This window comes from Naegleria lovaniensis, assembly GCF_003324165.1.
Source record: "Naegleria lovaniensis strain ATCC 30569 chromosome Unknown tig001, whole genome shotgun sequence".
NCBI lineage: Eukaryota > Heterolobosea > Eutetramitea > Acrasida > Naegleriidae > Naegleria > Naegleria lovaniensis.
In genome coordinates, this window is record NW_025407823.1 from 773,343 (window position 1) to 788,090 (window position 14,748).

A 14,748-nucleotide genomic window follows, 5' to 3' on the forward strand; every position below is an offset into this window, starting at 1 on the left:
GTAACAACATGCGAATCATAGTCTCACGCACCAATGGATCTCACACACGAAGGCTTGCTCTTGAAAATTTTCAAAGAAGAGCTTGTAATGAATTGAGCGGGCACTGTTGATGGAATCAAAGCAACCTCAAAAAAAAAACAAACTCCACAACGGCGATCTGAGTTGTCGATCCACCACAACATTGTGTTGATCAAGAGAACAAGTGAGTCCTAATCTCGAGTCGGAAGTATTAAATTGTGCTTGAATTAGCTGTTTAGGAGAGTTCTTAGTCTTATGTTTCATCATCATCATACATTGTAGTACAGCATTTCTACAACACACACACATTAGAGTGAAGCCTTCTTCTCCACGACTTGCCTTTTTCAACACTAGCCTCTATCAACAACAACATCAATGGAAATCAACCAAAGCCTTTGTTCACAGCAACAACAACAACCACTAGGAGTATATCATACAACCAATGACATGGCCACGTGTCATCCACACCTCAATGAATCGTCATGCAATTATCATGATCAAGGCATGATGTTATCTCCCACACTCTCGTCGACACCTCCTGTACTTAGAATCGACAAGGATCAGAAAAGCAAAACACATCATGAAAGGCTTCAATCCCTGTCCCCTTCTACCCCTGTTGTTCCAATTCCCTCCTCTCATTGTAATTATTTACAAGACGAGTTAAATGGTAATTCGTCACTCGTTCACTCCTCCAATTGTACTTTTAACTACATGACAAACACGGATCCGTGTTTTCAATCGATATCCGTAACGACTAATCACTGTATGGAAATGGCACTGCAGCTCCTCAATTCATGTCATTTGACGATTTTTTGAAAGTCAACTCGAACAGATATTCGTTCCAGAACGACTTGGCTCTTGAAGACAACTTACAAAAACGAAAACGACAATCGAACAAGGAAGACAGACAAGAAGAAAAAGAACATCATCAAACAAAGATGACCAAGTCAGGATTTTCAACGAGCAGCTTTTGTTTTTTTCACTAGAAATCTACAATTTTTGATTTGGCAGTAAAATCGAGAATTTGTTTTGGAAAGTCACAACACTCTCACGTAACACTTTTCACACTATCACGACCCTATTTCACACATTCCGATCTCACGAAATCACACTCTTTTAAAAAATTGAAATCATGTTGAAATTCAACATTCTCTTTACTGCTTTACTGTGTATTGGACTGTGCCTATCACTCACAGAGGCAAAGTCATTTTTTGAATTGTCAAGACTCAGTGGTCGTTCCAACCCTTCAGGTGTTAGAAAGAGCTCACCTCTCAACCAAGCTTTACAAGGTGCTCCTCGTGTCAATCTCAACGAAATTGAAAATCCTTTCAAATACAGTGGTTTCATTGAAGTGAACTCCACATACAGTGGCCAAATGTATTACGTGTTCATGGAAGCATTGAATGGAAATGAAAATGCTCCATTGATTATTTGGATGCAAGGAGGTCCAGGAAGCAGTTCCATGTTTGGATGTAAGTAACATGATGGTGTGCTTGTATTGATACACAAAAAACTACCCAAAAGTATTTGTTGAGAATGGGCCCTACCTTGTTGATCCAAATACTCTTGAATTGGTTAAAAACAAGTATACTTGGCTTCAAGATCATCATATGGTAAGTAAGGTTCAATGCATGTCATGAGAAATTCAATATTCAACCGATATCATATAGATTTGGATTGACAATCCAATAGGAACTGGTTTTTCACATGTGAACTCCAATGGTTATGTTCATAGTGAGCAACGTGTGGCCATGGAATTACACATATTCCTTACTAAATTTTTCCAACTCAGTTTTGCGTCAAAATACAAGAAAAATCCATTGTATTTGTTTGGAGAAAGTTATGCTGGAAAATAGTAAGTGTTCCTTATTGTTGAAAATTTGATGATCATGAAATTTCATTCCACTATTAGTATTCCTGCATTTGCCTATAACATTATGAATTCTGGATTTCCTTTCAATCTAGTTGGTATTGGAATTGGTAAGTTACGATTGGTCTGATTGAACTCATTCGAATGTAATATTAACACCATGTTAATTCTCAATGAACAACAACAATCATTGTACAAAAAAGGTGATGGTCTTACACATCCCATGGATCAATTCAACACCTATGACACATTCTCCTACAGTGTTGGCTTGTTGGATGACAAACAACGAAGAAAGACTCAAGACTATCAAAATCAACTCGTTTCCTTGATTCGATCCGGTCGTTACTCTCAAGCCATGGATGTCTACAACACTCTGACTGATTATGTCCTTACCAATTGCACTGGAGGAATTAATCAATATGACATTCGTAATTATTTTGACACTGAAAATGATGCCTACATTAAATATGTAGAACTTCCACATGTGAAACAAATGATGCACACAGTTGGTGTGAAATATTATGATTCCAGTCAAGATGTGTGGAATGCTCTCTATGCTGATATTTGTCAATCGGTTAGATATCAAATTGAGGCATTGTTAGATTGTCCTACTCGAAAAATTAGAGTTCTCTTATACAATGGTCAATATGATTGGATAATCAATTATGTAGGAGCTGCTCAATGGATTGATGGAATGAAATGGCATGGTAGTAAGGGATATTTGAATGATGAAGGTCCAGGAAGAAAACCATGGAAAATTGGTAATGAGGTTGTTGGATATGTGCATCAGTATGATAATTTGATTCAATTGGTCGTGAATGGTGCCGGTCACTTGTCACCAATGGATCAGCCAAGAAATGTCTTGGAAATGGTCAAGATCTTTACCAGTAATCGTGACTTTTAATTCACACATCTTGTTTGATCAGCGTGCAATAAATATATACGCTCAACAGATGTCGTCACAGATGTAGTGTGTTGTTTGATTAAGGATCTGCCATTGTTAAATATTCCATAACGTCATCCGAGTCAGAATCTGAAGCAATTAAATAATGGTGGTGATGAATGAACACCTTACTTGCCAAAGTGTTGGGGATATTCGTGCTTTCCCTGTCAGTGTTACACACGATTGGTGATGCTGCAGCTGTTGTTGCAATATTCTCCACAGACAATGGTTGCCAATTCAGGGATGAAAGTGATGATAGAGGTGTGGACTCTCTCCACGAGTGTATACTCACTTTGGATCCTAATTTGTGACTTGCAAGTTTGCTCTTTCTCCTCCACAAATCAAAGAATTTAAATTTCAAATTAGAGGAATGAGCATGAACAGCCCGTGCCAATCGTAACCTCTTTTCTTTCTCAATGTTCACAAAAATCTTCCAAGAATCAATGGCCTTAAATAAAATCTTGTAATACACAATATTGAGAGTAGAAGAGACATTCAGTGGAGAATCTGGAGGAAGTTTGAGAAATCGATCCAAGCTCAAGGGAGCGTTTAGATTGGATTGAATGAGCTTTTTGTGATAGAATAAATCTGCCTTGTCCTTCTTTCTTCGTTTTTCCTTCTTTTCATTAATATTCATTAATAAGGAAATGATGACCTTTCTTCTCAGTGTGTCAATGTAATACTGTTTCGAGCGAATCAATTGTACATGTTCTATTCTGCGATGAATGATAAACTCTTTCAGAGATTGCATGCCCTTCTTACACAAATTTCGATGATGGAATCGATCAGCCAGCGCATTCAAGGATCTTGTCTCTTTGTGCTCAATCGTTGCTAACTTCCACCTTCTAAACATGATTTTACGCAAAAACATTCTTGGCTCCTCAATGGATCGTTCTTTAGATTCCAAAGTAAATCGTCTCCACTGATTGAATGCTTTTCTCTGAAGAATAATGTCTACAAATTTTGTTTCAATTGTGTATTCTTTCCATGACGTTAAAATTTTTCTTGTCATGACCTTTCGATAATGTTCTGAGGCAAGAGCTCCTTTGATTTGTTCCTCTTCATTTTCGGCAATTTCTCTCTTTTCGAGCTCAATGTTATATTTGAGTCTCCACAGAATGAATACTTTTTGTTTTAAACTCGAGTCATAGGTTTTCTTAGCTAACATGAACATGTTCAATTGTTTTTTCCTTTCTTTTTGTGTATCCTTGTGTCTTTTCAATGATTTAAAAACGTATTTGGCTAACAACTTTTTGTTTTCGAATACTCTAGTCTTGGCTCTCATTCTTTCAACAGCTGCAGTGAACGCCTTACGGAGCAGTTGTTGCTTCTTTGTCCGTTGTTTCCAATGAACCATTAATTTGTGAAGTAGAGACAGATTGTACTGATCACTGACAGCTTGTTCAAATTTTTCCTTGCTCTTCTTTACCAATAGCATTAACTTCCACTTTTTAAGAATTCTTTCTTTTTCTTTCATTCTCCATGCCACTAATCTTTCAATTAAATCAGTGTTATAATCAGGTAAGCATGATTGTTTCATACTATTGAAAACTTTTCTAACGATGGTAATATTGTGGTATTCTTCAGCAATACAATCCTTTTCACAGATAATGCGATTGGTCGCCTCTTTCCACCTCGAAAAGAAGCTTACAAGCAAATTTGCATTGCTCATTTCTCGAATGGTAGAAATTTTCTCGTGAGCGTCTTCCTTATGATAGGCAAGAGAATAAAAAGCCTTTCTCAACAAGACATCTTTGTGGAATTTTTCTGCTCTTCTGTCAAGTACCTTTTCAAAGAAAATAACTCGCCAATGTTGCAATGCTTTCTTTTTGAGCCTTAATTCACACACTTTTTGAGTCAAATCAGGTATAGATGTCTTCTCGAAGGCTTTAACATCTAGAGATCGTTCACAATCTTCTTGTTCTTTTTTGTAGGCATGGTACTGTCGATAGAAAGAGTGAGTATGATCTTCAGACTTTTCAATTTTGTAGATGGTTGATAAATCAATTAATTTAGCTGGGTTTCTATCCACATAGATTAGTTTGGGGCGGTATTCAAATTCCGTCAATAGTTGCTTCTTTTCTCTGTATAGCTGAATCAGATTCTTTGTGATTTTAGTTCTAAAATTGAGCCTGATGTTGTACGACCGATACGATTCGAGTTCATTCTCAGTTTTGAAACGATCCAAATCGTCAAACGAGTCAGCAACTGCAAATTTCAGTAGGCCATGTTTGAGATATTTGGTTTTTTCTGCCAAATGTCTCCATCCATGAAAGGCCTTACCAAGAGTTATTCTGTCTTTCCACATGTGTGCGAGATCATTTCCACATTGCTTAAAGAGTTGTTTTGTAATGACATAAACCAAGCTATTGAAGGCCCTTTTTTGAAGGCCATTGTAGTAATGCGTCAAAGCAATCTCCTCCTTTTTCTTATCTTCAATACAATTCTTGGTTTTTAGGCGCCACTGATGTATTACTTCAGCTTTTTTTCCAGTCCTCACATAAGATGTAAATTTTTCAAAGCGCCTTCTCAAGTCAATGCTCTTCTTTGCAAAGGTTCGAAGTCCCAGCAAGCTGTTTCGTGCCAAACCTTCATAAACTTCGTCATGCATTTTAGTGATCAATTCTTGTCTGTATTGACTGGTCAAATAGTCCATTTTCAAATAATAGAAAAATAATTTTGCCAAACACGTCGCTATTTCTCCTTCATAAATTGCTACCTGATATCGATAATTATCTTGATTTACGTTCAGAGCTGTAATGAACATTTTGGCCTTCTCATTAGCCCTTGTGGAGTTTTTAACTGTCGTTCGGAGTCTATTAATTTCTTTCAGCCTCTGTTTTCTAAATAGAGCATCCTTTTCTCGTTCTAAAGATATTTTCTTACGAAGGTCATGAATTCTCCTTTTCAGGTCTTGTACTTTTTGATTTTTTATCATTTCTGACCGCTCAAGTTCGATATTGTATCGTATTTCTTGTAATCTCGTTATCCTCAAGGATTTTTGTTTTTCCTTTAAATAATGTAACGTTGTTAACGTGTCACATTCAACATTTTCAATGGCTTGAATTGGTTTTTCGAAGATTATTTGTCGTTGTCTTAGTGGTTCACTACCGTATATTGATGTAATCTGATTATACATGCTTTGTATTTGCCTAGAGGCCTCCGAAAGGGTCACATTGGTGGAATGTTCTGTAGAGGTGATGGAGGGAAGGGAATTTGTGGAAAAGTTAGGAGTCTGGATGGGGAGTCCGTCCAGAAAAAGAGAGGAAGGCGAGACACGCAAACAATTTCGAGGTTGTTCCTCAAAATCAGTCGATGATCTCATGTTTGTAATTTTGGAATGTTGCTCGACTCTATTGGATTTAATAGATGAAAGTAGTGAGTGCACTTTTCCGAAAAGATGCTCATCCGATAAATCTTTCATATCATCAGATTTTTCATTCTTGGGATGGTGCATGAATATTACTTTTTTGTGAAGGTCCAACTTGTTATTAATCAAAGTAGAATTTGTTAAATTATTTAAATTTTGTTGTTGTGATGATTCTTCAGAAGAATTTTTCGAAAATCGAACTCTGTTGCGAATGAGTTGTTGGTATGTGGCATGTCGTAGAGAAATAAATACAAACCTTTTCGAATCGTTTAATTCTTCTTTAATTTCTTGGACATTCTCCTTGTCGTCTGGAACGATACCATTCGGAAAGCATTTTCGACAAAGATCATCGTCCTCATCGCCTAGTGAATTTTTTGTTTTGGGTTTCGGAGGAGGTAATTGATTCTTTCTTTCCTCTTTGATCCATTTTATCAGTGTTGGATGGCTAAGCCTCTTTTTCTCCTTGTAACAGGATGAATAAGATGAAAATGTCATGGATGATTTGTAATTATGTGTGATTCCGAAATTCAGTTGTTGTTATTGTTGTTGATTCGCAACACCAATCATTTGTTTTTTATATTAAAATTTTTTTTGTAACTGGTTGGGCGGGAGTTGTTTCATGGCGGCAATATTAGCCGAAACTTTTGAAAGACAATTACACATTCAACCTTTCTTTTTCAATGTAAAAAGAATTACTTCTTGTATTCAAAGTTCTGAGCTTCTGCCAACTGAACGGTTTGTTTCCATGATTCTCTTGAGGAAATCTTCTCCCACCAAGCTTTCACATGAGGTCTTTCCATCATCACATGTGCCATATTCACTTGAGGATGGAATAAACTTCTCCCAACTGGCAAGTGAAATAAATCTGCCAAAGTCAATGCATTACCACCAATATATTCTTGCTTACTCAAAATTCTTTCATAGGCATCCAAATAGGTGACGAGTTTTTGTGAAAGAATTTTCACTCGTTCTGGATCTGTGTCTCCCAAATGAAACATTTTCTTGAAGAACAATTCCATGGCAAGTCCATGAACAGTTGGATCGAAATAGGAGGTTTCAATGGAGGCACCTTGTTCAAACAATCCAAATGCTTGGATATCCTCGGTGGATGGAATGAGTGGTGTTCCACGATCTTTAAATTTTGCTTCTAAATATCGACAAATGGCACGAGATTCATAAACGAGGAAGCCATCATCATCTAATACAGGAATCACACCAAAAGGTTGTTTGGAAAGGTATGCTTCCGATTTATGCTCACCGTTCATCATGTCGACTGGAAGGAGCTCAAAATCTAAATTCTTCTCTTTTAGAACTACGACGACACGTTGCACATTGCTTGAAAAGTAATGACCATAGAGTTTGAGAGCCATGTTGATGATAAATGTGTGGTTGATTTTAATTATGATCACAGCTTGAGTGAATTAATTTTTTGTTGAATGTGAAAGCGTGGTGTAATCTTTGTGTGAGAATCATTACTAACAATGTCGTGAGCGAGGTGCAAATTGATTTAACAAGCACGCAGAACTTATTCGTTTTGTTCAGAGCGTTTGAAGTAATAATCAGAAATTTGTTTTATTCAGCAAGTTCTGAATCGAAGGTAATGTTAAAGGTTCATTCTTAATCGTTGAAGTACCATTGCTTGGATCATTCAAAAAGGTTCCTGCAGTGTCATTGTGTCTCTTCAAGAGGGAAACTACATTTTCACTTGCTCCACTCACAGTGAAAGGTCGTTGAGCAACACGTACTTGAACAGGTGTTGTTGGATGCTGGAAGGATTGAGGTCGACCCACAGAATGGTTGCTGCCCAAGCCAGAATTGGCAGCAAATGCAGTACTTGTGCTTGTTGGATTAATCACAACATGATTCAATGGAGAATTATTTCCAGAGTGAGAGGACTTGTTGTTGGTGAGAGCAGTGCTGGTGTTTTGGAAAAGTGTTGAACTCACAGGGGTGGTTTGACCACTGTGTGAAGAAGACTGACTATCGTCGACTCCTAGTCTACCGTTGTTGTTGTTGTTGTTGTTGCTGGACGTGACAGATACAGTGGGTGAAGGAGTGTCATTACTGCTTGTTGAGCTCGTCATTACATTCTTTGTAGAAACGGTAGAATTCGTTGCACTAGTTGTGGTATTTGAGCTTGTTCCATTCATACATTCGTCACAAACTACACGATTCAATACCAAAAATTGTTTTTCAATAGTTGGAAGTGCAGTCATGAGACATTTCTTATGGGCCCATCTCTCACACTTTGGGCAAGTGACCCATGGTTCTGGAGCATTCACAAGCTCACTAGAATCTCTGTAAATCTCATTGCAAAATTTGCAAAAGTGACCCTTTCTGTAATGCAAGCCACATGCATTGCAAAGATTGGCACGTCTTCCTCCCTCTACAGCAAATCCCTTTCTGTTCCATGTGAACCAAGGATTGTTGAATGCAAATGAAAAGGAATTATTATTATTCAAAAATGCATTTCAAGTTCAATAAATCAAAATTCAAAACATTCATAAAGCAATAAATAAACTTACCTCCACAACGGAGTATCTGTAGTATTGCATTTTGGATTTTCACACTGTCTCGAAACAACCTTAGGGCTTTTCTTGGGTGGTTTGGGTTGAAAATTGGAGAATGATTTCACTTGATTGTTATTATTGCTCATTGCTGATGTTGTGATGCTCGCAGAATTCATGCTCGTATTCAAAGTCTCGCTCGTTGTTGAGGATGGTGCTGTCGAATAAAACGAAATTGACTCCTTATCAAAATTGGAAATGGTCGTATTGGTATGATTACTGCCACGTCGTTGCAAAGGCTTTCTTGGGGGAACAGGTGGAGGAATCATTCCAGAGGTTGTCGTGTTATTACTTCCCGAATAATTGGCTGTTACAGAGATGGGTGGGTTCATGTTTGTTGGTAAGCCATTATTGTTGACCTGTGATCCGAAATTTGGAGTGTAAGTGGTAGGAGCGTGATGATGATGATGGTGGGAATGCGGATCATCATGAAGCATGGGCTCATTTCGATTACCGTAAAAATTACTGCTGTATGGTTGTTCAGGGACGCCAGCGTAGGAGGAATGACCCTGATGATGATTGCGTCGTGCTGCTTCCTCTGAGAGTTGCATCATGATGAGGCTTGCAGGTTGTTCTTCATGCTGTTGTTGTTGCTGAGGGTAATTTAAGGAACCTCCAGGCATGATGACTGCTTTTCGGTGTGCTTGATATTGTGGTTGTTTGGCACGAGCAGTTCCATTGCTGCTGTTTGGATGATGATGGTGCTCGACAGGTGCTGTACTTGCAGCATGAGAACTCGTATCCATTCTGTGTTGAATGTTCTGATCTACTTGATAACCTCCAAAGCTGGTTGTAGGTGCATTGGAAAGCATCCCTCCACTTCGGTTTCTATTGAACGGTATCTCTTGATGATGTTGGTGGTGAGGAGGGTTATGATGATCACGATGCTGTCCAGGATATGGAGGTGGTTGCAAGAAGGCTTCAGATGGTGCATAATGATTCACGTTGTGGTTTGAAACGTCAACCAAATGATCTTCATCATCAACCATTGCATTGTAATCCAATGAGCCCTGAATATGCGTTACGGAACCGGTGTCCAAGTGGTTGTTCTGCGTATGAACACGAAGCGATGGGTATGAATAGGGTCTTGAATGATCATTTTGGTGTGCATGGTCATTCGACAATGTGATGGCTGTGTTAGAATTTCCGTTTTGGTAAGAGGTGTGATGGCTTGACCACCGATTTCTGTTGCTGGTGGATGATGATGGTTCATGCTCGGGCGTAGTGATCATCATTGAATGGCCATTCATATGATTGCTGGTGTTGTTGCTGCCATTTCGATGATGAAATGGTGAAGAGGTAAAATAATTATTGTGTGATGAAGGAATGTCGGTGTGGGATGAAGTTAATTGACCGGTTTGTTGGATGAAGGAACGAAAAGAAGGCAGCTGTTGTTGTTGCTGACTAGAAGGAGGGTTCATGTTTGGTTCTGCTTGGCTTGTTGAACAAATTTGTTGCCGAGTCACGCTCTTGGTTGTTGGACGTTTGGAAGCACTCTCAAAATTTCAGCAAGCACATTAATTTGTTGCTTTTTTTATTGTATGGTTATGATGCGCGGAAGAGATGAGAAAATCTTGCAAATCGCACGCTTCGTGAAAGGTGTCACCAACTAATTAGACATCCATAACATGATCCATCACTTGCTGGTGCATCTACTTGGAGAGCAGATCCTGTTCGTTCCTGTAACATTTAACAGACAGTCTGTTAGCAAGTACGTGAGTTTAAAGCCCATAAGAAAGAAAAACAAAACACTTTCCAAATCATCACTGACACTTTTACAACAGGAAGGTTAAGAATACTAGATCTCACAATTTAAAATCAAATGCATGCTGTCACCAAGGTTTCATGGAATTGTTCGGAGGTTGAGTCGCGTCACAAATCATCACTGGTTACTGCTCCGATTCAATTTTTTATTGAATTGGCCTCGTTTCCTAATTCACCTTGCTGTTTCGCGACACGATATCTTCAAGTGAAAATTCAAGCATCAACGCATTTACACTTTTCGTGTTCCAATCTGTAAACTTGACCGCGACAAACAAAGTAAGACAAAAATCTGGTACTTGGCAATTCTAATCGCCGAATCGTTCTTGCATCTTTTGTTGAATGAGTGTACCAACTTTTCTCTGCAGACAAACTATTCACAATGGTGTAATCACCTTGATATTGTATCACCTCAGAAAGATAAATAAGCTCTCTCACGTAACGAGCATGTGAAATGAAAGGAAAGAATGGCAAAGGTTCAGACATCTCATTGATGCTTGTCAACGTTGGAACACCTCCACAAAAAACATATCCCACAAAGATAATGATGGCACAAGTCAGTTGTCGAAGCTCTGCCCGCACTGATACAGAGACACAATAGGCCACTGGGAACACGGTGAAATTCAACAATAGGAATATAGCAAAATACACTCCAAAGGACGCTCTTGGTAAAACAATATAGTAAAATGTGAGAGTAAAGCACAAGGACACAATCAACATTTGAATCACTGCCAGAAAGTCCTTCACTAAAAAGTACATGAATGAATTCACACCACTTTGAGATTCTCTCACAAAGTTGGCCTTCTCTTTTCCAAATATTCTTAAGGACGACATGGCACCTGCCAATGACACTCCCAGAATGACATAACTTGATAGGGCACTGACATAATCTTTTTGAGGGAGAGCACAAACTGAGAGCTTTTCAGTGGGACATTGCAACACGATGGATTTATCGAGAGGGCCTTGGAATAAATCAGCTCGAACATTCAATAAGAGAATACCAATCAATAATCCACCCAAGAGATTGAGAAATGCATCAACAATCAAATTGAACCATTCTCTGTAGAGTTGAATTAATGCTCTGACCAATAAGGCAAACAGTTGATGATAGAAAGGAGAAACATCTTTTGGTCGAGAGGCTTTTGAAAGAACTCGACCTCTTTTCTGAGCTTTGATGTTTGGCGTTGTAGGTGATCCAGATTTGCTTTCTTCAAGATCCCGACTGTCTTTCTGGAGAGTCTTCTGATTCGAGTTCGTTGACTTTTCTGTCTTGTTGGAACGAGCTTCTACTGTGACTTGCAAATCGTTCAGTATTTCAAAAGATGTATCCGAAACAAAGTCTAAAATTTCATCAGCATTGGCATGTCGATTCAATTTCAAATAATTGTAACCAATCTCATGAGATATAACCTCTCTTTTTCCTTTGAGGACCACATGTTTTGATTTGAACACCATGAGATCTGTAAACAGACAAAAAGTTTCATAGGCAGGTTGATGAATGACACAAATGACAGTCTTTCCAGTCTTTGCAATTTCTAATAGAATTTTACAGAGCTTGTTTGCAGTGAGATAATCTAATCCTGTAGTTGGCTCATCCTATATTAGATAGATTTGTCAAGATAACATGTGTGATGTTTTTATATTAACGTGGTAATAAATGTATCAGTGAAATTTGTTACAATCAATAACATTCTAATACTTACCAAAATGAGAATTGGAGGTTGTGTTACCATTTCAATACCTACATTCACTCGCTTCTTCTCACCACCACTAATACCTCTCTTTTCTTCATTTCCAATAATGGTGTTTGAAACATTGGAATCCTTCTTGATCAATTTCAAATCTCTCAAGACTTTATCCACTCGTTCAGAATGACCTTTAAAAGTTAAATCTGCATTTCGTACATAGGAATTGAATAATAATGTTTCTCGAGGTGTCAAGATTGGAATCATGGTATCATCTTGTGGAACAAAACCAACTAAGCGTTTCATGGATTCTGAATTTAGACTTCTTCCTCCAATGAATACTTCACCTCCAATTTTACCTCGACTTGTTCGCTTACTGAGTGAGTTGATAAAGGTTGTCTTGAATTCATTAATTGCAATTCATTAACAACCAACGTTCAGTGATGATGAAATTAATGTTAAATAAAAAATATTAATATTTTGAAATATAATAATTCCATAGTTTCATAGAAAGGTAAAGCACATACCTTTCCTGATCCACTCTCTCCCAAGAGTGCTGTAAGTGTATATGGAAGAAATTCTCCCGAAGTGGAATGAAGATGTGTAGATCCAGAAAAGTCCTGAAATGTCAAGTGTTCATATTCTAATTTCACACCAATATTGTGATCCTTTGTGTCTGAAAGTGTGTCATTCCATTTCTTTTTTGATTTTTCAATACAAAACAATTTCCTCAATGAGAAGGGAATAAATACTCTCATCTCCTTCGAATCCACAACTCTTTTCCATCTTGTCAAAAGAACAAGAGTGGCCAATATGATGAAAATCCAAGTTAGAGCCACACTTGTCATGTATAATGTAATTTCACACATGTAACTTTCAATATAATAAGAACCTTGGAAAGTTAATGGAAATGAAGTTGAGTTATAATCTTGATAATCATCCATCGAAGATTTTGAAAGAGTGGTCAATGCATTCAAAAGAGTGGTAGAGTCTGTGGTTTCTGTGGTCATCATTTTCAAAGTCACGACCACTCGAACTCCAAAATTAGAATTAATCTCAACATCAGTGGAATTATCAATGATGGAAAGACTTAGTTGTTTGAATCCATATTGACCTTGAGATTTCAACCAATAATTGACAGAGGTGGGATCTAGGTATCCTGTCGAGTTATATGTCTTGAAACTGGATAATTCTTTGAAATAATAAATATCCATGGGTGTACTAGATTGATAGAAAAATGTCAACTTGTCACTGTTTTCAAAAGAGTCCTTTGTAACATCAATTTCCAATACTTTTTGAATGCTACATGTCTTGACAATGGTACTATTCAAACTGTAATGCTTGTACATGGCTCCCTTATTAAAATTGCAATCCGTCTTACTTTCAAAATTCAGTGTAAAATATTGAAATGCATTCACCGATTTTTCAATCGCAAAGGCACTGTAATAACTCAATCCTCCCACAACACACACATACGCCACACAAAGGAATACAACCATGAGCCAGACACAAATTCTATTCCTTAATTCATTGGAGGTTGACTTCAACGATTTCAATTCATCTCTTCCATGGTGTGAAGGATTTTGATGATCATTCTCCATCACACCCATATCAATCACTTCATCCGAGTGTTCTCCATACACTGGTGTCATTCGAGGAGGTGAATTTTGGTCATCCATGACCACAGAAATATCATGACTCACCAATGACATGTTGTCAATGGAACTAGCAGGTGAGTTATTGGTTGACACATGTGCAATTCCAGCTCCAATAATTTGAATATTAATCATTCGAGACGTAGAATTAGTGGAATCTAAACTTTCAGAACTTTGATGAGCCACAAACTTTTGTATCGATTCAATTTCCTTCTCCTCCTCAACATTTTTGTGATTTTCAAAAACTGCATTCATGTTGGAAGAAGGATGTGGAGAAGAATCTGTAATGACAATATTCGGATGAGAGGATGAATCTTGTTGGTTCATGGAGGTTGTGATGGTTTCTGCATCTTGTTGTTGTTGGTTCACTTCTGATGAAGGAACGGAAGGAGAATGAAGTTCAGAGGTTGATGGTTGTTGTTGTGGTGGCTGTTCTTCTGTGATTTCAATGACCTCTTGTGGATTGGAATTGGTGCCTGCCGGAGAGGGTCTTGGATTCATGTGTGATCTTGTTGTTTTTTTTCGAGAGAGATGCAAAGTGTTCTGTGTTGGTGGACCATAGTTTCTTGCTTTGGATTGGTGTCAAACGTCATTTAGAACTATTTCAACAACTTTTAGCAGTGACAATGAGAAGGTTGTGTAAGTGAAAAGAACTCGAAAGGCATTAGTAAAACACAACGTCATGTCCATGTTCATCACTGAATGAACCACAACCTGAAATCACTTCATGGATATTCACTCTTTTAATTTTCCATCTCTGAGTTGGCATGATTCGTGATATCGAAATATCCAAATGTCTCCAATCATCCCGAGGTTCAACAACACTAGAAAAAAAACAGCCACCAACCTGAGCTTGTTCCATCTCTCACTAGTTTTCAT

General features: G+C 37.9%; 5 protein-coding genes across 5 annotated transcripts; 1 reads left to right on the forward strand and 4 right to left on the reverse strand.

Moving 5' to 3' along the window:
- Positions 1-1,150: 1,150 nt before the first annotated feature.
- On the forward strand, positions 1,151-2,792 carry C9374_003916 (uncharacterized protein; the record flags this gene model as incomplete). Its single annotated transcript, XM_044693497.1, has 5 exons — positions 1,151-1,490; positions 1,543-1,631; positions 1,689-1,873; positions 1,931-1,998; positions 2,092-2,792. 5 exons carry the CDS (start codon positions 1,151-1,153, stop codon positions 2,790-2,792), a joined length of 1,383 nt encoding a protein of 460 aa, XP_044556046.1.
- Positions 2,793-2,871: 79 nt separating this feature from the next.
- Positions 2,872-6,696, reverse strand: C9374_003917 (uncharacterized protein; the record flags this gene model as incomplete). Its single annotated transcript, XM_044693498.1, has 2 exons — positions 2,872-6,403; positions 6,458-6,696. 2 exons carry the CDS (start codon positions 6,694-6,696, stop codon positions 2,872-2,874), a joined length of 3,771 nt encoding a protein of 1,256 aa, XP_044556047.1.
- A 197-nt stretch (positions 6,697-6,893) lies between these two features.
- C9374_003918 (uncharacterized protein) lies at positions 6,894-7,571 on the reverse strand (the record flags this gene model as incomplete). The annotated part of the gene is made up of 1 exon (XM_044693499.1): positions 6,894-7,571. The coding sequence occupies one exon, from the start codon at positions 7,569-7,571 to the stop codon at positions 6,894-6,896; it is 678 nt and encodes a 225-aa protein (XP_044556048.1).
- Positions 7,572-7,760: 189 nt separating this feature from the next.
- Positions 7,761-10,018, reverse strand: C9374_003919 (uncharacterized protein; the record flags this gene model as incomplete). Its single annotated transcript, XM_044693500.1, has 2 exons — positions 7,761-8,604; positions 8,727-10,018. 2 exons carry the CDS (start codon positions 10,016-10,018, stop codon positions 7,761-7,763), a joined length of 2,136 nt encoding a protein of 711 aa, XP_044556049.1.
- A 727-nt stretch (positions 10,019-10,745) lies between these two features.
- On the reverse strand, positions 10,746-14,370 carry C9374_003920 (uncharacterized protein; the record flags this gene model as incomplete). Its single annotated transcript, XM_044693502.1, has 3 exons — positions 10,746-12,125; positions 12,233-12,613; positions 12,742-14,370. The coding sequence occupies 3 exons, from the start codon at positions 14,368-14,370 to the stop codon at positions 10,746-10,748; spliced, it is 3,390 nt and encodes a 1,129-aa protein (XP_044556050.1).
- Positions 14,371-14,748: the final 378 nt, after the last annotated feature.